Here is a 22846-nt window from a genome sequence, read left to right on the forward strand (position 1 = left end):
TGACCCACACAGTTGGGGTGGTTTCTTACCACCCCCACCAAGGGTAGAGCTGTTCCTGTGGGGGAGCAGGCTTCACTCTTCCAGGGCAATATCTGGACCTGACTCTATGCACTTGTTTCCTCCTCTGGGTTTTCCTCATTGATTGTTGTGTTTGGGGGGCAGGGGATATTCCCTCTCTTTGCTCCTGTCCCTAGGGCTGAGAGGGAGTTGGCCCTGTTTGTGGGGATGGGGGGAGAAGAGGGGCTGTGTCTCAGCCCTGTCCCTAGGGGGGGAGGTGTCCCTGTCCCCCAGATCCTAGGTTTGTGGAGGGGAGAGAGGGGAAGCAGGTACTCAGCCCTATCCCTAGGCAGTTGGGGAGCTGTCTCTGACCCTAGGCTGGGAGTGGGGGGAGTGGTCCCTAGGTGGGTATGACATGGCAGGAACTCTCCCTAACCTGCGGGGAAGCTGTTCCTGGGTTTTTATGGGGCGCGGGAGCGGTCCCTGACCCCAGGCTGGGGGGGGGGGGGGGCTGTCCCGGGGTTTTTATGGGGCGGTGGGGCGGTCCCTGACCCCAGGCAGGGGGGTGGTGGGGGCTGTCCCGGGGTTTGCAGGGGGCGGCGGGAGCGGTCCCTGACCCCAGGCGCGGGGGGGCCGTCCCGGGATTTGCAGGGGGCGGGGGGAGCGGTCCCTGACCCGAGGCGGGGGGGGGTGTCCCTGGGTTTTTATGGGGTGGCGGGAGCGGTCCCTGACCCCAGGCTGGGGGGGGGGGGGCTGTCCCGGGGTTTTTATGGGGCGGCAGGAGCGGTCCCTGACCCCAGGCTGGGGGGCGCTGTCCCGGGGTTTGCAGGGGGCGGCGGGAGCGGTCCCTGACCCCGGACGGGGGGGTGGTGGTGGGGCTGTCCCGGGGTTTGCAGGGGGCGGCGGGAGCGGTCCCTGACCCCAGGCGGGGCGGTGGGTGGGGCTGTCCCGGGGTTTGCAGGGGGCGGCGGGAGCGGTCCCTGACCCCAGGCGGGGGGGTGGTGGGGCTGTCCCGGGGTTTGCAGGGGGCGGGGGGAGCGGTCCCTGACCCCAGGCGGGGCGGTGGGTGGGGCTGTCCCGGGGTTTGCAGGGGGCGGCGGGAGCGGTCCCTGACCCCAGGCGGGGGGGTGGTGGGGCTGTCCCTGGGTTTTTATGGGGCGGCGGGAGCGGTCCCTGACCCCAGGCGGGGGGGTGGTGGGGCTGTCCCGGGGTTTGCAGGGGGCGGCGGGAGCGGTCCCTTACCCCAGGCTCGGGGGGGGGGCTGTCCCGGGGTTTGCAGGGGGCGGCGGGAGCGGTCCCTGACCCCAGGCCGGGGGGTGGTGGGGCTGTCCCGGGGTTTGCAGGGGGCGGCGGGAGCGGTCCCTGACCCCAGGCCGGGGGGTGGTGGGGCTGTCCCGGGGTTTGCAGGGGGCGGCGGGAGCGGTCCCTTACCCCAGGCTCGGGGGGGGGGCTGTCCCGGGGTTTGCAGGGGGCGGCGGGAGCGGTCCCTGACCCCAGGCCGGGGGGTGGTGGGGCTGTCCCGGGGTTTGCAGGGGGCGGCGGGAGCGGTCCCTGAACCCAGGCCGGGGGGTGGTGGGGCTGTCCCGGGGTTTGCAGGGGGCGGCGGGAGCGGTCCCTGAACCCCGGCTGGGAGGGCGGTGGCGCTGTCCGGTGCCCGTGGGGCAGTTGGCCCAGGCCCCCGCGGAAGCTCCGCCCCGGGGCTCGGGCAGGAGCGGAGCGGGGCGGAACGGAGGGCGCCGGGCCGGGCCGCGGGGGAAGCGGCGGCGGCGGCTGCGCGGCAGGCAGGCAGGAAGGAAGGAGCGAGCAGGGGGGCGGCCGGAGCCGGAGCCGATGGAGGCGGCCGAGGGGCAGGCGGAGGGGGCCGGGCCGGCCTCTTTCCTCGACAAATTCCGAACCCAGCGCTACACAGGGGGCTTCAACCCGGAGAGCTGGGAGCAGGTGCGGGCTGGGGGCCTTGGCCACAGGGCGGGAGGGGGGCCACCCTGCGAGCGGGGGTCTTGTCCCTAGAGATAAGGGGTGGGGGGCGAGGCGGTGGGGCAGGAGGCCCGGGGGGCGGGGGGGTGTTGTCCACGTTGCTGGGGGGCAGGGGGCCGTCCCTAGAGATGGAGGCTGGTGTCTGGGGACCGCAGGGGGTCTGATTCCCAGCGATGGGGGGAAGGGGACTATCCCTGGAGATGGGAGGGGTGTTTGGGGGCAGGGGGTCTCGGCTGTAGAGATGGGGGCAGAGGGATCTGGTGGGGGGGAAGGAGCTGGCCCTAGTGATGAGGTGTGCAAAGACAGGGTGTCCTACTTGGGCCAGGGAGGGGTCTCCTGTCTTTTGGAGAGGGACTGTGATGGTCTGACAGAGCTGGCAGGTGGTGTGTGTGTGTGTCTCCAAATGTGGGTGTCAGATCAGTCTGGGCCCTGGAGAATAGTGTGGATCTCCCGTAGTGAGGAGGCAGTAATGGCACCAAAGTTTGTGGGCCTAATGCTGGGACAATCGGAACAACAGAGGTTGGAAAAAAAAAAATCTTGTGTGGGATATGAAATGTCCCAGTGAAATGCTGACAGAGAAACTCCTCTTTCCTTCAGATGAATCACAAATGAGGGGCTTTTGCTCCCAAATTGAGGTGGGTGTGCTCTGAATGGCTTCTTCCACTCCTTCAATGTAGTACTGGCTACCTGTGCCCTGACTGGGTTGATGTGCTTGAAGAGAATATTTTGCCAGACCATATTGATAAGGACTTAACGATTTCCAAATGTGGACTTAATTCCAATTCTGTAGTTGTGTTTTCCACTCTGGCTGTTATTAATAGGAATTTGACAAGATCCCCATGTTTATGAAGAAATCCCCTGCTGAAATTGATCCTGAACAGAATCCCGATTTGGCATGCCTTCAGTCAATCATTTTTGATGAGGATCGATCTCCTGAAGGTATTTCATAATTTCATGAAAATTTAAATCTCTGCTTTCACACCATTCTGGTGTTGTGCTACTGCCCTTTGGGATTATCCTTGGGATTTGAGGATTTAGTTGTTTGTAGGTGGGTGTGGTGGATTCTAGACATCTGCTTTTCTATGAGTGGGGATTGGGTATCTAAGGGGTGTTTGAATTTTTAGGTATGCTAAGGTCATAGGCAGGGGCGATCTGTCGATTGCATTGCACAATGAAAGGTGTTTTGTTTTGTTTTGTCTTTGCAGACCAAGCAAACACCTATAAGAATGAGGGGAATGAATACTTCAAGGAAAAGAACTACAAGAAAGCTGTAATCTCATATACTGAGGGGTTAAAAAAGAAATGCAGTGACCAAGATTTGAATGCTGTGCTTTATACTAACCGAGCTGCCACACAGTTTTATCTGGGTAATGTCCTTATGTTGCATTTTATGTCTGACCTAGATTCTGTGTAACCAAAAATGACTAAATTGCTTTGCCTGTCATGTGCTTTCACTGTTACAAATTTTTAAAAGATTTTCAGACAGTCAAGAACTGTCCCTGTGGCTCTCAGAGAGACTGGGTGAGCAAGGTAATATATTTTAATAGACCAGCTTCTCTTGATGAGAGAGAAGCTTTCAAGCTACACAGATCTGTTGTTCCTCAGGTCTGGGAATGGTACTCAGTGTCACAGCTAAATACAAGGTCGAGCAGATTATTTAACAGAAGGGGCCATTCAAGGTGAAGTAGCCCTGTGGCTCTAACTCTTTTTGCAGGGGTCAAACCTTGGAGCTTCTGTTTTGCACAGTGCTAAATTTAAAACTTGTGGCCGAAGCAAAGTGCTTTGGGGAGGAGTGTGAAGTAAACAGGTTGATGCTGGGCTTCTCTGGGCTAATTCCTAGAGCTGCTTTGATGAAGGTCCTGGCTTGGCAGTAACACCGTGAACCTAGGTCAGGGGTTGGGTGCAGGAGGACAGTGATAAAACTCTGGTTCTATAGAGAAGAGATAAGGAGACAGAGAACTATACATGTGCATCAGATTTTGGTAGGCCTGTGTATTCTCATAGGTCCCACTGAGATCCATGCAACAAAACAAGGAAGTTATAAATATTGAGAACAGTCTGTTGTATGTTAAATGTAGTAGTCTGTGCATTGTCTGTCCTAGTTCCTGCTATCCACCCTTCACTTTCCTGGGCATCAGATTTACCCCAATCATTTATTTCTATTGTCATTAATGTGCAACCTCTATCTGTACCTGTCTTGTGGTCATAGAAGATGCATTGTGCTGTGGCTCAGGCTAATGATTTCTGTTGCCTTCAAGTCTACTTGTATTTTAGAAGTTGTTCATGTGAAATGTTCTGACCCAGGTTTTGCTTTGTATAGGTAACTACCATTCTGCTCTCAGTGATGTGATTGCAGCAAGAAAGCTAAAACCCAACCATCTCAAAGCAATAATAAGAGGTAAGATTTTAAAAACAAATGGATAGTATGGCAGTATTTTGAAGTACAAAGGTAATTTAGAAATGCTAAATCCAGATTAACGAAGGGATGGGGGGTCACTTTATTTTGCAAAACTATATTTTTTTCAAGGAGTATTTTACTCTGTGTATAATAACACAATGATCATGGATGTTTCAGTTAACTAATCAAAAGGCAAGGTTTCAAAATGCTATATAAGGATAATTTGTTACATACTGTTCTTATGGGTAGACTGTCAGATTTTTTTTATTATGTTTGACTAAATGTACTTTTTATAAGTTAGTTAGTTTGTTTCCATTTTATAATATAGTTTTGTTTATCTACCTTGAATGACTGATAGTTTGTAATGCGCTTGTGCTTGTCACTGTATTCTCCGTCTGAAAGAAAATCAGTTACTGAGGTGCTTTATCCTGCTTAGAATACATTCCGGGCAGGGGAGGGAGAGAATCCCTTCCTGACCCCTGAAGCGTGAACTTTCAGGATCAGGTGGAGTGCCCCAAGGATCAAGTGGAATGCCCCAAGGGTTGGTCCTCGGGCCGGTTTTGTTCAATATCTTCATAAATGATCTGGAGGATGGTGTGGATTTCACCCTCAGCAAGTTTGCAGATGACACTAAACTGGGAGGAGAGGTAGATATGCTGGAGGGTAGGGATAGGATACAGAGGGACCTAGACAAATTAGAGGATTGGGCCAAAAGAAATCTGATGAGGTTCAACAAGGACAAGTGCAGAGTCCTGCACTTAGGATGGAAGAATCCCATGCATCGCTACAGACTAGGGACCGAATGGCTAGGCAGCAGTTCTGCAGAAAAGGACCTAGGGGTTACAGTGGACGAGAAGCTGGATACGAGTCAACAGTGTGCACTTGTTGCCAAGAAGGCCAATGGCATTTTGGGATGTATATGTAGGGGCACTGCCAGCAGATCGAGGGACGTGATCGTTCCCCTCTCTTCGACATTGGTGAGGCCTCATCTGGAGTACTGTGTCCAGTTTTGGGCCCCACACTACAAGAAGGATGTGGAAAAATTGGAAAGAGTCTAGCGGAGGGCAACAAAAATGATTAGGGGACTGGAACACATGACTTATGAGGAGAGGCTGAGGGAACTGGGATTGTTTAGTCTGCGGAAAAGAAGAATGAGGGGGGATTTGATAGCTGCTTTCAACTACCTGAAAGGGGGTTCCAAAGAGGATGGATCTAGACTATTCTCAGTGCTAGAGGATGACAGAACAAGGAGTAATGGTCTCAAGTTGCAGTGGGGGAGGTTTAGGTTGGATATTAGGAAAAACTTTTTCACTAGGAGGGTGGTGAAACACTGGAATGCGTTACATAAGGAGGTGGTGGAATCTCCTTCCTTAGATATTTTTAAGGTCAGGCTTGATAAAGCCCTGGCTGGGATGATTTAGTTGGGGATTGGTCCTGCTTTGAGCAGGGGGTTGGACTAGATGACCTCCTGAGGTCCCTTCCAACCCTGATATTCTATGATAACACGTAAACCAGAAAGGATCCCCAGGGCTGCTGAACTCTGCCTCCCACCATCACAAGCAACCCTGTCATACTATCCCACTCATAAATTTGTCCTGTTGTCTCTCAATTCATTTTAAGTTGTTTGCTCCCACAGCTCCTATAGGGAGGCTGGTCCAGAACCTCATTCCTCTGATGGTGAGACACCTTCTTGTAATTTCCAGCCTTAATTTGTTCAAGGCCAGTTTATACCCATTTGTTCTTGTGTCAACATTGTCCTTTAGCTTCAATAGCTCTTCACCCTCCAATGTATTTATAGAGGGGAATCGTATACCTTCTCAGCCGCCTTTTTGCTAGGTTGAATCTCTTCCAGTCTCCTCTCATAAGATAGGCCCTCTCTTCCCCGGATCATCCTAGAAGCTCTTCTCTGCACCTGTTCTAGTTTAAATTAATCTTTCTTTGAACATGGGTGACCAGAACTGCACACACTGTTCCAAATGAGGTCTTACCAGTGCCTTATACAATAGCATTTAATATTTCTCTATCTGTACTGGAAGTGCCTCTCCTGATACATCCTGGGATTGCATTTTTCACAGTGCATCACATTGATGACTCCTAGTCATCTTTGATCAGTCTCTCTCCTCGTCTGTTGCTTCCAACTGATGAGCCCCCTAGCAGGAATTCTTCTTCTTAGACCCTAAATGAATGACCTTGTACTCTGTACTATTGAATTTCATCCCATTTCTGTTACTTCAGTCTTCAGGATCTCTTCCTAGAAGAGACAAGTCTTAAATCTTTAAAATAGTAAAGCTCCAAAAGGTTATTGCTGCAGTATAAATTTAAAGTTGTTGTAAAGACATAATACTCCATTGATTTCAGAGCAGTTACACCGTCAAAGAATTTGGCCAATTTTCAGAGATTTCTGTTTCACTTATCTCCTTGCTACCCCTGCTGAAATCCTATCATTGAGCCTGATCCTGTGAAAGCAAGCTAGCAGGCATGGTGTTTGCTACTTCAAATAGCCTCATTTAAGTCATTAAACTTCCTAGTTGTGCTTGTTTATATTGAGGGGAATATAGACTACTCTTCGTATAAACCAGGGGTGGGCAAACTACAGGCCGCGTCCAGCCCGTCAGATCTTTTAATCCAGCCCTCAAGCTCCATTGCCCTGCTCCTGCCGGGGAGCGGGGTTGGGGTCAGGGCCTTGCCCCGCTCCATCTGCCTGGCAGTCCCACGTGTTCAGGACCTGTGTGACCAGCGTGAAGACACGCATGTTACTCTGGCTGTACAACCCAAACACACCTCACATGCCAGCAGAGCCTGGAACATGCAAGCCCACGTGCCTGCTGCTTGTTGGCTTAGTAGTGTTAATTTTCCATTGTTGAGGATAAAACAAAGAGTAGTTGGCCAGGGAGTGCTCAATAGCGGTTTTCAAAGTTGTGGGCTGTCAGAACCTACGTGGGAGGTTTCTGAGAGCAGGGGGCTGGTGAATCTCAATGAGTTCCAATGACTGGAAGCTGATGCCCAACAAATTCAGGCTAGAGAGAAAGGGCGTGGAAAGGGAGTAAGTTCAGTTTAATTATTGTAATAAGTTATGATGGTATATTTATAATAGTAAATAAGGTTTTATGTTTATTTCCACTAAAATGTATCTTTATTAAATAAAGTTTATTTTAATATCTCTGAATTTGTTAATTTTGTGAGCATTCATGGCCCGCCATACAATTTCCATACCTAGATGTGGCCCTCAGGCCAAAAAGTTTGCCCACCCCTAGTATAAATAGATTTATACACTGGTCCTGTGTCTGAATTTTTAAAATTTCTTTCAGGAGCTTTGTGTCATTTGGAGTTAAAGAATTTCCCTGAAGCAATGGCATGGTGTGAGGAGGGTCTGAGGATAGATTCGAAGGAAAAGAAACTTGTGGAAACGAGAGCCAAAGCTGACAGATTAAAGGTAAAAACCAAAACAAAACCTGCCCATGGCAATATAAGATTTACCATGCCAGATCAGACCATTAGTCCATTACCCCACGTCATGTTTGGGAAGTACTTTGGGATCCTCAGATGGAAGGCACTTTATAAATGCTAATTGTCATTTTTTTCCAGAGGGTGATACAGTTTCTGTCCACAGGATCTAAAGATCATGAAAGATGGATTGGATAGCCTAATGGGTCTCTTCCAATCTTTAACTTTTGAGTATAGGTCTTGTCCAAATTCAGTGCATCCAATTTTACAGCTAGTGGAGCCAGCATCACTGTAACTAACAAGGGACGTGGTGCCATATTGGAGACCGAACTGCTTATTATGGCTTTGGTTCTGTAGATAAAGAAAGAGACCTCTTAAATCATGATTGACAGAAATTAGCCAGGTATTCCCTACTATTGTCACAGAATGAGAATGCTTCCTCCCATACCTGAAAGGTATAGTCCGCTGGTTAGAGCAAGGGACTTAGATCCCCAGAGTCCAGGGTTCATTTCTGTCTCTCACTGACCATTGGGTGATCTTGGGCATGGAATTAGCATAATTTTACCTTCTTTAACCTTCTGTTAAATGGGGATAACAATATTTGCCTCCCTCACAGGGGATGTTGGAGGTTGAATTAATGGTTGTAGAGAGTTTTTGAGCATGGAAGAAAGGTGCTATATAAGGACAAAGTGTGAGTAAAATACTAAAAAAAAAAAAAAATCGTCTAACATTTGCATGAAGTGGAATTGAATGGTGATTCCTAGCCATGTCACTGTAAAGAGATGCACTGAGAGGAATCATAATTTTTCTGGTGACCCAAATTGGTTTCACAGCTTTTCAGTAAAATAGAATAATGAGGGATGTTGACTTATTTCACATGATTGTGATGCAAACTTGTATTACGTGCAGCGAGCTGAACAGCGGGATGTAAGGAAAGCAAAACTGAAGGAGAAGAAGGAACAGTCTCAAAAGGAAGTCTTACTCACTGCTATAAAGGTATGTACCTAAGATGTGTTTAGGATTCTCTTTTAAAAGTTGTCTTTCTGAAAAGTTGCTCTTCATATGTAGATATTCAAGTGACTAAACTTTGATTTTTAGGTCATGTTCTCAAATTGATTCTTTCAATGTAGGAAAGGAATATCAAGCTGTTTCTAGAGGCCTGTAAAGAGGAAGATGAAATATCAGATGGTCTGGCTGAGATGTCTTTAAATGGACTGAGTTCTGACAGTGCTACGGGCACAAAGGTCTACTTAGATGATAATGGCAGTCTAAACTGGCCTGTGCTCTTCCTGTATCCTGAATATGGGCAAACGGATTTCATCTCAGCTTTTCACGAGGACTGCAGGTGATTTCTGCTTCATGTGAAATAATGATTATATCAGATATTCTGTTTCTTTGCTGAAATAACACCAGACTTCCAAAGTAGTTCAGGGCCAAAATCTAGATTTTATGAGTTCATAGTGGGGAGGAGTGTGGAAATCTAATGATAGTGATGTAAAGGTGACAGGTTATCTCAAGCATGTCTTACTGGAATCTGTATACCATATATGTTACAAGAACTCTATTTAGGAATTAATCAGGACAGTGTTTTGAAGCCACCAGATGCCTTAGGTGCCAGGAGTCCAGTTGTGCAGGTCTCAAAGGAAGAGAGAAGTTAAAGCTGATAAATATAAAACACCTCCAAAAATGACCTAAAATAGCTCTTAGAGACCTGATATTGTCCTGTTAACTCAAGGCTTGAAGTGAGTGCTGCATCACATTAGAAAGGGGGAAACTCCCCTTCTCTTGATATGAGCTTTAGTTTCTAGCCCTGCAGGGTTACAAGTTAATGAACTTGAAATTCATAACACTTTATGGTGGCATGTGTATTAACCAAACGTAATATTAATAGATTATTTTTTGTTTTAAATCTCATTGCAGATGGTTAGGTAAGGGCTTTTAATGTTGTCCTAATGTTGGAAAGCAAGAGCATTGTACTGTGTTCAAGATCCAAGAAAGTGAAAGTGAATCTGACAAACCAGAGCAGTTTCACTATGTAAAATGACTGAAGTGCAAAAAGTAAACAGGCGGCATAAACAGTGCCATGTAAATTAGATTTTGAAAGTTTTTCATTCTGATCTAAGACACTGTTAGTAACACAGAGAGGGGAAATCAATTTTAAATAAATATACATTTATCTTGGCAGTATGCCTGAAAACATTGAAATCAAAGATTAATGGTAACCTTGGTAGCATTAATGGTAACATTTTTTGTTGCACTGTGAAGGTTGTTAATGAAAGTATGTGTTTAAAGCAAAGGATAAACTTCAGTATGTGAAGAGTATGTTTCTGAAACTTACATTGGCCTGAATATAATCAGATAATTAGTCTTGAAGCTATTGTTTAACCTGCTTATTACTGTAATCTTTGCCATCATTCATATTTAAATGTATGAATTAGAGAAGTTGAACTAGTAGATTTATTAACATGGATTTATAGTAGCTACTGAATGCTGTATAATGCTGTGACTAGGGTCATAACAAGATCCACCTTGACTTTTAGATTTATTGATCATATACTGGTGATGTTTGCTGAGTTACCTCCTTGGGATTCGGAAAGAAAATATCATCCCAGCAACCTAGAGGTAGGAAATTTAGCCCTTCTTCTGTTTTATATTGTACATTGGTTTTTTTTAATTAGTTTCTCATAAGCAGCTTACTAAGTATATAAAATATATATGTAAAATTTTTGTTTAGCATGCCTTCCTGTGAAATAAAGGTGCGGGCCACAAATTCATTTGTACATTTCAAGGCTAGGAGGCTTCCTAAATTTATTGCAGCTGTTAGAAATACACAACACTGTTTAAAGTAAGAATGTGAAAATTCTCTCTCTCTGGATTTATATTTTTTATTATGAGATATTTTATTGCCTGGATTCCCATGTATGTAATAAGAAGTAGACCAATAGGTTGTTAACCTAATAACTTTTTAATCCATAATTTAGTGAAAAGTGTTCAAAATAATGTGTACACTAACACATGATAGAAAAGCATAGGGATAATTGTTAGAATTAAGTAGCCTAGCTCTGAGTTGAATGCTATTACCTATGGAGACTTGATGAGATTAACCCTTTAGAATTTAATTAGGCTCTGACTACATTTACAGTAGTTTTCAGTATATTCCAACATGAATTACTCGCATACAAGTATGTGGGATAGTTATTTCCCACTACAGTTTCATATCCCCAGGCAGCATTGATGGCCCTTGGTGCACTGAGCAGTCCTTTCTGAAAGCATGATAATTCCTCAGGCACTACTTTATCAGGATGGACATTTTGTTGATAAGTGCCAACAGGCATATGCAATCTAAGGGGCTTAAAGACGTCAGGATAAGTTTTGTTTTAGACCTAGCTGCTGTAATAATGATTCTTAAACAAAACAGGCTAAATTTATCCCTTGGGTAACTATAATGAAGTGACACCAGGGATGAAATTTTAAAAAGTGGTCCCAAGGCTTTGATTCCCATAACCCCATCACTTCATTGACAGGCAGAGCACTTCACCTTCTTAATGCAACTGTTCTTTGGCTGGAGACAGTCTTATGCAAGAGCAGTCATAACAGATCAAATATATATTGGTTTATATAGGGAAAGCCGTGTAGATAGTAAATAAATAAAAAGCCTGCAATCTATACAAAACAAGCTGTTGAAAGGTTTCTATGTCTCTGGATTTTTTCCCCCACCCCCTGCTAGTCCCTTTTAGGTAAATGAAGCTCTAAGAGCCCTTAGTGGTACATCCATTTTAGAGACTAGAGGACACACATGCAGATGCTCTGTTGTATGACCACGGGTGTGATCATGACAAATCTTTCAGCAGGCTTTTAGCTAGTGTCCCTGGTACCTCTGGCTTGCCCACAGGTGTATCTTAAATATTTAACCTTATGCCACATTTTATCCAGCTGTATTTTGAAGATGAAGCAAGAGAAGAAATGTACCAGCTGAACACAGAAAACACACTGCTACAAGTGCTGCAGCACCAAAGGTGAGCAAGTGGCCTGGACCTGCATTTTGTTCGTTCATCTGCCGTGTGAGGAGAAGTAGAGTCACGCTCTCCATGTAAACTTCAGGTGCCTCCTCTACAGGGTTAAATCGCTTTTTAAAAAACAAATCACACTTCCCAGTCAGACTTTTCGTATCCATAAGCAGGGGAGGAATAAACCACAAGAGAGGGAGAGCGCACTAGTTTTCGGGTCTGCATCCATAATGTGTGTGTGTTTGGAAGAGCAGAAACAGCAAAAAGCTGCCTCTGTGCCACTTTATGTAACACCTCAGTGGGTTATATGAAAATTGCACTGTCATTGGTCTGCTGTTTTTGCTCACACACACACACAGTTATTAATGCTGTTTCCTAACAGTGAAATAATCAAGTGCATGGAATTCAGTGGAATGAGTGTATTGAAGGGATCAAGTGTCTGGTACTGTTTAAAAATGGTTGTATCTACATGAGCAGCCCACAGTGTGTATGTGAGATCCAGAAAAACCCATGCTGATAAAGAAACTGACTTCAGCTCCTCAGAAGCTGACAGGCTGACCCTAACCTGCAGTGTAAAACAACAAAAAATAGCCTTTAGATTGTGCCTTTAGATTAAAAAAGAATCTATCCTCTGTGTGTGGGGGGAAGGAATACTGTGCTGAGTCAGCATACCACTTCTTTTCTAGCTAGAGATCTTGCTGCAAAGTCACCAATAAAAACTCGGACCTGGAATCTTGCTGTTCAGGACTGCATCTTAATTATCATTCCATAAAACTCAGCAGCATGCATAATCCTTGCCACTAACCTGGCCTCTTGCAGCTTTACACTGGCAGGATGAATGTGACGTTCAGGGTGACAATACTATCTTAATTTTAATTAGAAAAGTTGTGGGGAGAGGAATTGATTCAGGAACCACTCTCCCCAGACGTGCACAGACCTCAATATAACAGGCGCTGTGAATTCAGCCAAAAAATTCTTGTCATCAGCCCCCATGAAGCCAATGTTTTTAATTGTTGAAGAGGGGCCCAAGCTTTCACTCTGTATAACGCTGGGGTAGAAAGGAGGAGGATGAATGACTTTTTTGTGTTCATTGCAGGTACTTCGTAAAGGCTGGGACACCTACTTTTTTGGTTTTAGTAAAGCTTTCTCCTTTCTCTAAGAATTACTTTTTTGGCAAGAAGGTGCATCGACTAAAATGAGCAAGTGCAAGCCAAAAAGGGACGAGAGAAACCCTTGCTGTGGGCTGTATTGTTCATATCCACAGGTGGGAACACTCAGTCTTTCCACCTGTATATTTTAATAATTTTTTCTACTTCAATCAAATAAATGTAACCACTATTGGACCTTTGTCTTACAGTTCTTGCACATGTAGAACTCCCCTTGGAACAAAGTCACCGAGTTCTGAGTGGATACGGACTGAAGCTTGGTTCCCTCCCCCCCGAAATAGATAAATGGATGGTAGTCTTCTTTAATCTATTGAAATGGACTGCTGTTCCCTTAAGCCTTGTGCAGTGTATGAATGGCAGCTCTGCATGTGTGCCAAACCTTAATTATAGATGAAGTGACCTCAATTTTCAATGTACTTGCATTGTGGAGGAGTGAAGAATTCCACTGCTGACCTCCAGCACTGGAATGGTTGTAGTTAACTGGTTTTGAAGTCAGTGGAACTGGGATATCCTCTAGTAGCACTGGATGACTCTGCATTAATCCACTGGCCCGGAGCAGTCAAATCAATTCAGCAGCAGTTCATTCACTAATGCACTGTGCTATTGAACGAAGGAATGCCAAGCTCTTTATTAAGAGCTGTACATTTACTGATCTTTCACTACCCTTTCTTTTTGTCTGATGTAGATTGCAAATAAATATGTTTATGGTAAGTAGACAGGTTGGTGCCTAATGAATTAGGCTGGCTCAGTTTCCTTACTGTATTCCTGAATGGGAAATTGTGCAGATATCCTCAAGGAAATACCATACAGTAGTTTCAAAGTGAGAGAACATCCTCGTGTATCTCAATAACCAGTAGTCACCTAGGGCTAGCACCGAGTGAATTCTGATTCTACAACAGCAGGCTGCTCTAGCTTCTAAGTTTTTTTTTTTTTTAATTTTTAAAAATATTGGTTCTAACCTAGAGCTCCCTGGTCTCCCCACTTCCAGAGCTACAGTGATCAATAACAGGTGGAAAGATACACTGCACGTGTAGTCCAACTAATGCATCAGCCGTTAAAAACAATCCAGCTTCTAACAGAAGCTGATATAACTTTTACCTGAAAGAACGTAACCCACCTTAAGAGGACTCTCAAGGGGTTGGAGCATCTCACATCAAGGCTGGATTTAATCTAGCAGCTCTAAGCAACTGTATCAGAACACTACTTTACATCTACGTAGCACCTCACTGTGCATAAATAGTACACCCATTTTACAGATGAGAACTAGGAGGTGAGTCTAGGGGAAGAGAAAACGGATCACCACCTCCCTGCTCTACCCTCACAACCATGCTATCTTTCAGAAACTCCAGTAATTAACAGCGATAGAGGGGCTTTGGAGTTAGGCTGGTCAGCTGTCACCACTGTTGAGTGGAATGACTGTTGCTCAAGGCTACAACTATTAGTATTTTAACTTTGTTTACGCAATCAAAGCATTGTCAATAAACACAGAACAGATCCACTCCATGGTACGGCACATAAGCCAAGGTGACTAGTTCATAAGTCAACAGAGGTGAATTTTGCTTCCTATCGAGTATGATGGGCCATTTGGTACTCATATGCCCATTTATTTAGATACAGTATAAAGTTAGGGTTTAATCCAAAGTTAGTTATTTGGTCAAGAGAACCTGTTTGCCCATTCAGAAAAAAAATAACTGGGCTTTTCTGTACTTCAGTGCACACACTGGAGACCGCCTATCTGGATAGCTTGATCAAATAAGCGTGCCACGTACCAAAGATACCTTTTAAAGTAATCAGAGGTGCTGCCTACATAAGCCAGGCAACTGCTTGTACAGAAAAGATCAGTCTGTCATCAAAACACAAGATCACAGGAAGCTTGGAAGCTTCCTGACTCTTCCCTTTAAAAAAGTCTTTGACCTGCTGCCTCTTTAACCTTCCCTGGTTCTGGCTGTAGCTGAGCTACAGCCCCTTTCAGTGGCAGTGTAAGATGGTCTGGAGAGTCTGCTTTGACTAACTCCACGTAAGGTAGACAAAGCCACCTGTGAGGTACTGCAGAGAGCAGCAACAATGCAGAAGGAATCAAATGATGAGGAACAGCCTAAAAACTAGACATGTATAGCCGGTTTAAAGAGATGGCTGAGGGCTGTTGTGAGCACCACTTCATGGGCAGCCACTTTCATTAACCCCAAAGTAATGATCCACTTCATAGCAGCCAGTGTGATGGGCCATTACTTTTTTTGGGAGGAATAGTTAGACGTAATGTGATCAGCTAGAGGCTAGATTTCCTAACAGTAAGGATCAATAACACTATAGGTCCCTGGCCCAAAGGAAGTAAAGAATCTCTTTACCTGCAGATACTGAAGCTCATACTATCCAAAGTGTCAGTCATGTTCTGTAGCGAGGCACAGACTGGAAAAGCTAATGCATCTTTTTCCAAATCTTAAGTTCTGGCCATGCAAACGAACTGTTGAGGTTAAAATTGCCTTTTTCATTTATAATATACAAAGGTGAGCAGCCATGTAGGACAGACTCGAACCATTGCACAATGCAGCACAGGTTGCAGAGGGAGGAGATGCTGGGTTAGAATATCACCGGGCTAGACAGTTTCTTGTATTTTGGGTCCAATTCACTCAGCGTAGCATAGGTTTTGTTTGAAAACAGGCCAATATCCTCTCCTAGCCCATAGCGCTGCTCAATCAGGTGTGCGTCTGCTATAACCTCTGAAGTCATCTGTCCGAGCCTGTAGGCATTCTGTGCTGCCAAGTGGCAGAATGGAAGATTGTGATCTGCAAGAGAGAGAGACAAGCCATGAACATTTAATGCAAGTCAGTGTAGATGCAGCCTCTCCTTAAATCCTTCCTTCCAACATTCACAAGATTCTGTAAAAGCTTGCAAGCCTAATGGGCTTCTCTTCCAGCCAGATGTGTGAGCGTCTACCCAGGATTTGCTAGAAATAATGAACTAACCCTAGTGTAACAGAACTTAGCAACAGTCTGCTGATGAGGTGACTGTTAGATGTAAGTAAACCTCATTTAATATCTTAAACAGGAAACTGGCTCCATCGTCATTAACGAGTTCGCTGGGATGAGGTGTAGCAAATACAGTCAGATTAAAGAACGCACAAGCAGAGCTGATATAGAAAGAGTAGGGGAATAGCCAAGACCTGTCTATTTTGAAAGAAGCCGAAGGTATGTCCAGGGAGCTTGCTGCCTGTTACAAAGCCGGCCAGGATAGGGACAGAAGAAAGCAGTTACTCTAATGTGAAGCTGAAAGGTACTAGCTTGAGAGTACTAGAGAATAAAGTATTTCTATTTACCCAAAAAAGAAGTGCAGCTTTGGCATCTCCATGTTGCTGGGGGGAGACCAGCTCTAGAAATCAGAAGGTCATTCAGTCTCCCCACCCACTCAGTGTCTGGCCAGTAGTTGTACCTACATCCTGGACTGGACTGAGACCACTAACTCATGTCACAGAGGCACCCAGACAGCTGTCAGTTGGTAATGACGTTCAGACACTACAAATTCAGGCTGGATTCAAACTGTGCCCTGCAGATACAAAGCTTCACAGCCTGCTATAAGTCTCTGTACAGAAACCCCAACTTTCTAGGACTTCTATCTTCTTCAGAATCTAAACTTTCATTATTAAAAATAAAAATAGAGTTTTTCTATCAGAGTCTTGCCAAGGTAAGATTCCAGTTTCCAACATTGTTAGTGACTGATAAAGCTCATCTCAGAATCAAACTGATTAAAAACAATGATCAGAATGGTGGGGTTTTAGGAGTAGGGTTAGAGACCATGACCTGCAAGGAGTAGACACAAAGCCCTTATACCATGAGAAAGCTTGCAGTCCCAGGCTTCCGGTGATGTGCATTCTCTCAGCTCATTGATTTGAGAGGAGTAGCTCCTTAAGGAAGGGATGCTCAAAAGCACTCAGGTGCTTTACTTCCACTGAAGTCAATGCAAATTGCACAGTTGACTTCAGTGAGAGCAGGACTCCCCCTCTGCCCTTTACTCCATGCTCTGCACTATGAGTGTCCAATCCTGGTTGCAAGCATCCAAGGGCTATCAACATCCAACATGGCAAATGCAATTTCCAGCATACAAATTGTGCACATTGAGAGTTAAGGTAGAAGCCTGGTAGTATGGCAGTGTGATGTAATGGACATGCCCCTGGACTGGGAGTCAAGAGAAGGCAATTCTCTTCCTAGCGCTTTCACTGACCTGTCTGACTGTAAGCAAGTCACTTCACTTCTCTGTGCCTCCACTCCCTCCCACACTTTGTCTTGTCTATTTAGACTGTAAGCTCTTCAGTTCCGGGGCCATCTCGTAGATACTTATATGATATATAGCACAATGGGACTCCAATTTCAGTGAAGGCTTCTAGACATATAACATATAAGAACAAATATTTAAAATGCAGCATACCAGGTATAAAAGTGACCCAGATCCACATCCCCCAGAAGGCTGAAAGGAAAATTCAAGTATAGCTCTCTCACTAAGGTTGAGGGCTCAGCATCTGTTGGTGTGGTACTTAAAGAGGCAAAGAGGTTCACTCTCAGCCAGCCAGCGTTCTTATCCCAAGGTCACCGGGTTTGTTACCAAGCTGCTGTTGCTGTCTTCAGCCTGTTCCCAAAGAGGAGGCAAAACCAAGGAATGTGGTTTCGTTCATACAATCTTTTTATTAAATGAGGAAAATCTCATCACAGCTACAATATATGATTGCTGGAAAAGGACTAACAATTTTCTCTACACCCTGAGTGACGTTTTCGGTTTGGTTTTTGTTTTGATTTTACTCCTCACAAACATAGGGAGGGTAATAAATCCCTGCTGGAATTACTGAAGGCATTAAGTAAAGCAGATCAGTTAACGATGGGCCCAAGACACACAGGTTAGAGCTGGAGCTGAATGCTAACAGAAGCTGAGCACATTCATGGGCTCACTCTCATTCACCACCTTGTTAATCCTGGTTCAAATTAGTTTGAGAGAGAGAGTTCCTTAGTACTGCTCACTGGGCTAGCACCAGCCCAACATGCTGACACATGGGCAGTCAGTGTTCAGGTCTGGAGGAGGTGACTAATGGGCAGGGGCTGGGAGAGCTAGAGAAATTATGTGTGTGACCTTTAGGCAGAGGGTGCATGTCCTGGCCAGAGAGCAGTTATTTTGTGCCATGCACTTGAAAGACTGCTGTGCCACCACATCTCTAGTGGCTCCTTCACTCTCTCACCTTTCATTTCACCAAAATCCCTAGCCCCGTGGTTGCAAAAATCATCCAGTTATGAACCAGTCAAGAAGTGTCCTGTTGACTGTGAACATAGAAACAAGAGCCCTAAACAAGATATGGGCTGTCCCCATTTGTCTCAATGAGGTGTTAACCCTGAAGTCTAATGACAATAACTTCTACAACATGAATCATTTTAGAAGAAACATTCAGCTACTCTGATTTTGGGGCAGAGCTTTAGCAGAGTACCACCACTACACTAAGCCCAGATTGATACCTGGCAGGAAGGATGGGTTACAGAGTAAATACAATAAAAAATAGCAAAAAACAGCCACAGCCACCCCAGTGTTACATGGATAATGGTTATTCCTTGAAGTTCTACTAGAATGAAGTCGCTTTTTCTTGGCAAAAGCAGCATCTGATTAAAAATAAAGCCACAGCAAATAAACAGCTTCTGTAGGCTAACGGTGCACAGAAGAGTCTGGGTTTTTGTTTACTCTGCCAAGACCTGAGCTCAGACAGGCCCTCAGGTCTGGTTCTCCTCGTAACAGTTGGCAATATCCCTTGTCCCTACAGAAGAGAAGAAAACCGTGGTCTTTACTCGGCTGTATGCGTCAATGTTGCGCCCAAGTGTAGCCCAAGGAACAGCGAATCCCAAGGGTCTGGGATCAGGATCCAAGGAAGGGACTGATTTTAAAACCAACTGGGCCGCACCCAAGGATGTCTGCACGGTGCAGCAATTCCCAGGGTTCACCAATTTTTCTACAGGTGATTTGTTACAGCATTCTCCAACCTGGCTGCACCCATAGGCCTGAAAAAGGGGGTCCAGTTCGCCTGGTCCACAGAGTCTCAGTCAGCCTTTGACTGACTGAAGAGGGCATTCACCCCGGCACCTATCCTGATTCACCCAGACCACCCAACCATTTACAATCAAGGCCAATGCCTTGAACTTTGCCATAGATGCATTATTAGCTCAACACGAGGGGCCACCTGCAACCAACTCTACCCACATGCTTCCTACTCTTGGAAGTTAACCTCAGTGGAGAAAAAGTATGACAAGGAGCTACTGGCTATTAAGGTTTGGGCTCCTCCTTGACAGAGCCTGAGTCCTGACAGATTATAAGAACCTGGAACACTTAACGGACTGTTATATGCCTTTACCAGCGTCAGATCCACTGGTTCCTCTTCTTCGTTCGTTTCAATTTTGTTGTAAGGGATGAGAAACAGGAAGGTGGCTGTCCTTTCCCACAGAGACAAATACATTAAATCTGTCAAAGAGCCCTCTGCCACCATGCTCAAGGCATCCAACTTTGTCAACAGGATGATCGTCAGCAGTCTGACATTCTCCATCTGCTCCCCGATGACCCGTTCATAACCCAGATCTGCCAGACCCTGAATGATATGGGTATCCAACCTGACTCTGAGTTCTGACTACAGTATGGCCTCCTCTATTCCAAGGGTTGTCTTTATGTTCCAGAGGGACAACCTAGGCTCCAGGTATTGAAACTATCCACACTTTGACACTTGTGGGTCATTTTGGCCAATTCAAGACGTGGAATCTGTTCTCGAGAAGCTTCTGGTGATCAGGCCTTTGATCTTACATCATGGATTATATAAGGTCCTGTGATTATCAAGATCCCACGATCAAAGCCCCTAGGTCTTGTCTAGCCTCTGACAATGCCTTTACAGCCTTGGTATACTATATCAGTGGACTTCATTGTAGAACTGCTATGCTCCCAGGGACACTCGCTAATCCTGGTTGTTGTCAACCGCCTAACTAAGATGGTGCACTTCATTCCATGCTGTTCTATTCCTACCACACATGACACTGCTCAGCTCTTCCTGGAAAATGCCTTCTGCTCCCATGGGGTACCAACGGGCATTGTACTGGATGGGGGTTCCCAGTTCATCTCCTGATTCTGGAGGGAATTCTCAGACTCCTTGGCATTGAGTCCCTCTGCTCGTCTGCCTATCACCTGCAGGCTAATGAGCAAACAGAGAGTCAATCAAATTGCAGAGCAGTATCTTTGCTGCTTTTTGAGTAGGGTGATCATACTGTTGGGGTATGTAAGGGTCAGAGGTGAAAGTAAGCCGGTACAGTCCAGTACGGTATACCGGCAAGAGGCGGTATGCCGTGCTGGACTGGACCGGCTTCCCCAGGCCAGCGATTTAAAGGGCCTGGGGCTCCCTACAGCAGCCGGAGCCCCAGGCCCTTTAAATCGCCCCCCGAGCCCTGCTGCCGTAGCCTTGGGGTAGTGGCAGCAGGGCTCCAGTGGTGATTTAAAGGGCCCGGGGCTCCAGCTGCTGCAGGGAGCCCCGGGCCCTTTAAATCGCCACCCGAGCCCCACTGCTGGAGCCCTGGGGTAGCGGCGGCAGGGCTCCAATGCTGATTTAAAGGGCCCGGGGCTCCCAGACGCCGCTACTGCAGCCAGAGCCCCGGGGCCTTTAAATCTTGATTTAAAGGGCCCGGGTCTTTAAATGTTGTCTCTTCACTTGATCGATAAAGTTGCCACCCTTTTCCCTCCCCTTCTGCTTGTTAAGGATAGATAAGCGTTGCAGCTGCATGAGGAATATGGTTGTCTGAGGGATGCCCTTTAAGTGAAGAAGTGCTATCTCCCCCCTCCCTTCCTTTCCCAGCTACATAAACGAGTTCGGGGTCATGGCCCCCTTCCTCCCTCCCCTGTGAACTGCTGATTAAGGGAACTTGTGGCTACAATTACTGCAAAGAAATGTATCTTCAAGGTAAAAATGTCTGTATAATATGCTTAATGCTGTAAACAGGGGCGGGTATAATTATATTCAGTTTATGGCTATTAATATTCATTATGTGGGCATTCCTATGATCAAAAAGGGTTTTGGGGGCATTGTAGTAAATGTGGGTATTTACATATTAACGTAGATAAAAGAGTGTGATGTGATTAACTCAGGGCTTACTCGACAATTGGGTCGAGGGGAACAAGTACCACAATAAAGAAGCCCGTTTACTCAATCTGCCTCTGGGTCAGCCTGCTCATTCTCTAACACCTACGTCCCGTTCTGGCCGGGACAGTCAATTTCTTAAGCCCTGTCCTGGCCGGCCTGACTTTTTTGGCAAAAGTGGGCATTTGTCCCGTTGGTGCTTGCCCACTTTTGCCAAAAAAGTAAGGTGCGCACCCCTAGCAGGGCGGAGAGGAACGTGCGGGGGTTTGGGGGGTGAGTGGCAATGGCAGCTCTGTGGGGGAAACAGGGTTCCGGCAAGCAACAATGCCAGCCGTGTGGAGGGCCAGCCAGGGCTCGGGCGAGGAGCGACGCCACGTGGGAGCAAGCTGGGCTCAGACAACAGCCTGCACATGAGGGAGGCAGAGCTCACGCCAGCGACTCAGGTCAGCCCTGTGCATAGGAGGGGCAGGGCACAGGCCAGCCCCATGTGCAGGGTGCCTAATTGGCTACACCACCTGATTGGTTGGAAGAGTCAGCAGACCAGCTCTTAAGCCCAACAGCAGTTCAGCGGGTGCTCAAGGAGTTTGCCCACGGCGGTGATAGCTCCTGCTTGTTCCTCATCCTGCACCTGCCTTGGACAAGACAGTCATTGCTGATTCGCTGCGTGACCCTCTGTTTCTCCACCTGTATAGTGCAGCCCACAGGTTAGCGATGTGCAGTTTCCTTCACCAACTTTGGAACGGTGCCTGGAGCTCCTCCGATGAAACACCTAGACCAGAATATCATAAGTGCACATACAAGTGACGGCTGAGGACAGCTGGCCCTGTGCTTTGGGCGCTAGCCGAGGATGCAGGAGTCCTGGGCTCAGTTCCCTGTTCTGCCACAACCATCCTGTGTGACCTTGGGCAAGTCACTTAGTCTGTAAAATGGAGATGACAGCATCTTCCTACCCCCCCCCCCCCGCCAAAGGTGCAGTGAGGGTAACTGCATTACAGATTGATAGGTACTAGGGGCCATATGAGTACCTACAGCAGACAGTAGAAAGGAGGGGTGCATTGCAGGTGTGGAACACAGTGGGTGAAAAAGCATGTGGGTGTAGTGCATGGGGCGGGCAAAGTAAATGGGGCAAAGGTGACATTTCCCCCCCCCACCTCCAAATCAGTTGCATCTCCTCCCAGACCTTCTGAACAAGCAGCCCCCACCCTCTGGGTAGGGTCTATGGGGCTGGTCTGAGGGCAGGCTGTGCCAGGAGGGTTGGTCTGCAGCAGCTGCTGTGGCTTTGCGGAGAACTCCTTGGGACGCCCACCCACACTGCCAGATAAGACCCCTCCCCACTCCTTCTATGGTCCCTGTAGGCCACCACGCAGCCCCTGCAGCCAGGGCTCCCCCCCCCCCCCCAACAAGCCAAAAACCGCCTCCCTCCAACCCAAGCAGAGAGAGAGAGAGAAGGAAAAGCCGATTCATAGTCTGTTCACTTGCCCACTGCCAAAGTCATGAGCATTTGTCCTCAGCACATTGCAATATGTTATTGCTGCTACTAGCCTGCTTCTTTCTGTCCCCTCAAGGCTCCCTGCCTGTGCCGGACTGAATGGGACCCCACTGAGAAGGCCTCCACCCATGCTTTAGTGTTTGCACAGCCAGAGAGGACCTTCCCCTCTTGGCAGTTGGCGATTGCTACCAGCTTACACAGGGCTATGGTGCGTTCCTTGGTCAAGCTGAGCTCGCTCAA

The 22846-nt window shown here is 46.7% G+C and overlaps 1 protein-coding gene across 3 annotated transcripts; it reads left to right on the plus strand.

Moving 5' to 3' along the window:
- Window positions 1–1791: 1791 nt before the first annotated feature.
- TTC4 (tetratricopeptide repeat domain 4) lies at window positions 1792–20270 on the plus strand. 3 transcript variants are annotated; one of them, XR_012640597.1, is made up of 11 exons: window positions 1792–1935; window positions 2793–2910; window positions 3177–3338; window positions 4292–4369; window positions 7678–7802; window positions 8723–8809; window positions 8944–9158; window positions 10354–10435; window positions 11747–11829; window positions 12917–13084; window positions 13178–13650. XR_012640597.1 is itself a non-coding variant. In XM_074961677.1 (10 exons), exons 1-10 carry the CDS (start codon window positions 1828–1830, stop codon window positions 18887–18889), a joined length of 1173 nt encoding a protein of 390 aa, XP_074817778.1. In that variant the 5' UTR covers window positions 1792–1827; the 3' UTR covers window positions 18890–20270. The 3 variants fall into 3 exon arrangements, 2 of the variants coding, with proteins under 2 accessions (XP_074817778.1, XP_074817779.1); XM_074961677.1 differs by lacking the exons at window positions 12917–13084; window positions 13178–13650 and adding an exon at window positions 18775–20270; XM_074961678.1 differs by having other exon boundaries at window positions 12917–13653.
- The last annotated feature ends 2576 nt before the right edge of the window (window positions 20271–22846 follow it).

This window comes from Natator depressus, chromosome 8, assembly GCF_965152275.1.
Source record: "Natator depressus isolate rNatDep1 chromosome 8, rNatDep2.hap1, whole genome shotgun sequence".
Taxonomy (NCBI): Eukaryota; Metazoa; Chordata; order Testudines; family Cheloniidae; genus Natator; species Natator depressus.

Excerpts from the sequence above, each read along its gene's own strand:
- TTC4 (XM_074961677.1), top strand. The coding sequence starts at position 1,828 with ATGGAGGCGGCCGAGGGGCAGGCGGAGGGGGCCGGGCCGGCCTCTTTC. Across the intron at positions 4,370-7,677 it reads TCTCAAAGCAATAATAAGAG|GAGCTTTGTGTCATTTGGAG; the intron begins GTAAGATTTTAA and ends AATTTCTTTCAG. Across the intron at positions 11,830-18,774 it reads CAAGTGCTGCAGCACCAAAG|AAGAGAAGAAAACCGTGGTC; the intron begins GTGAGCAAGTGG and ends TTGTCCCTACAG.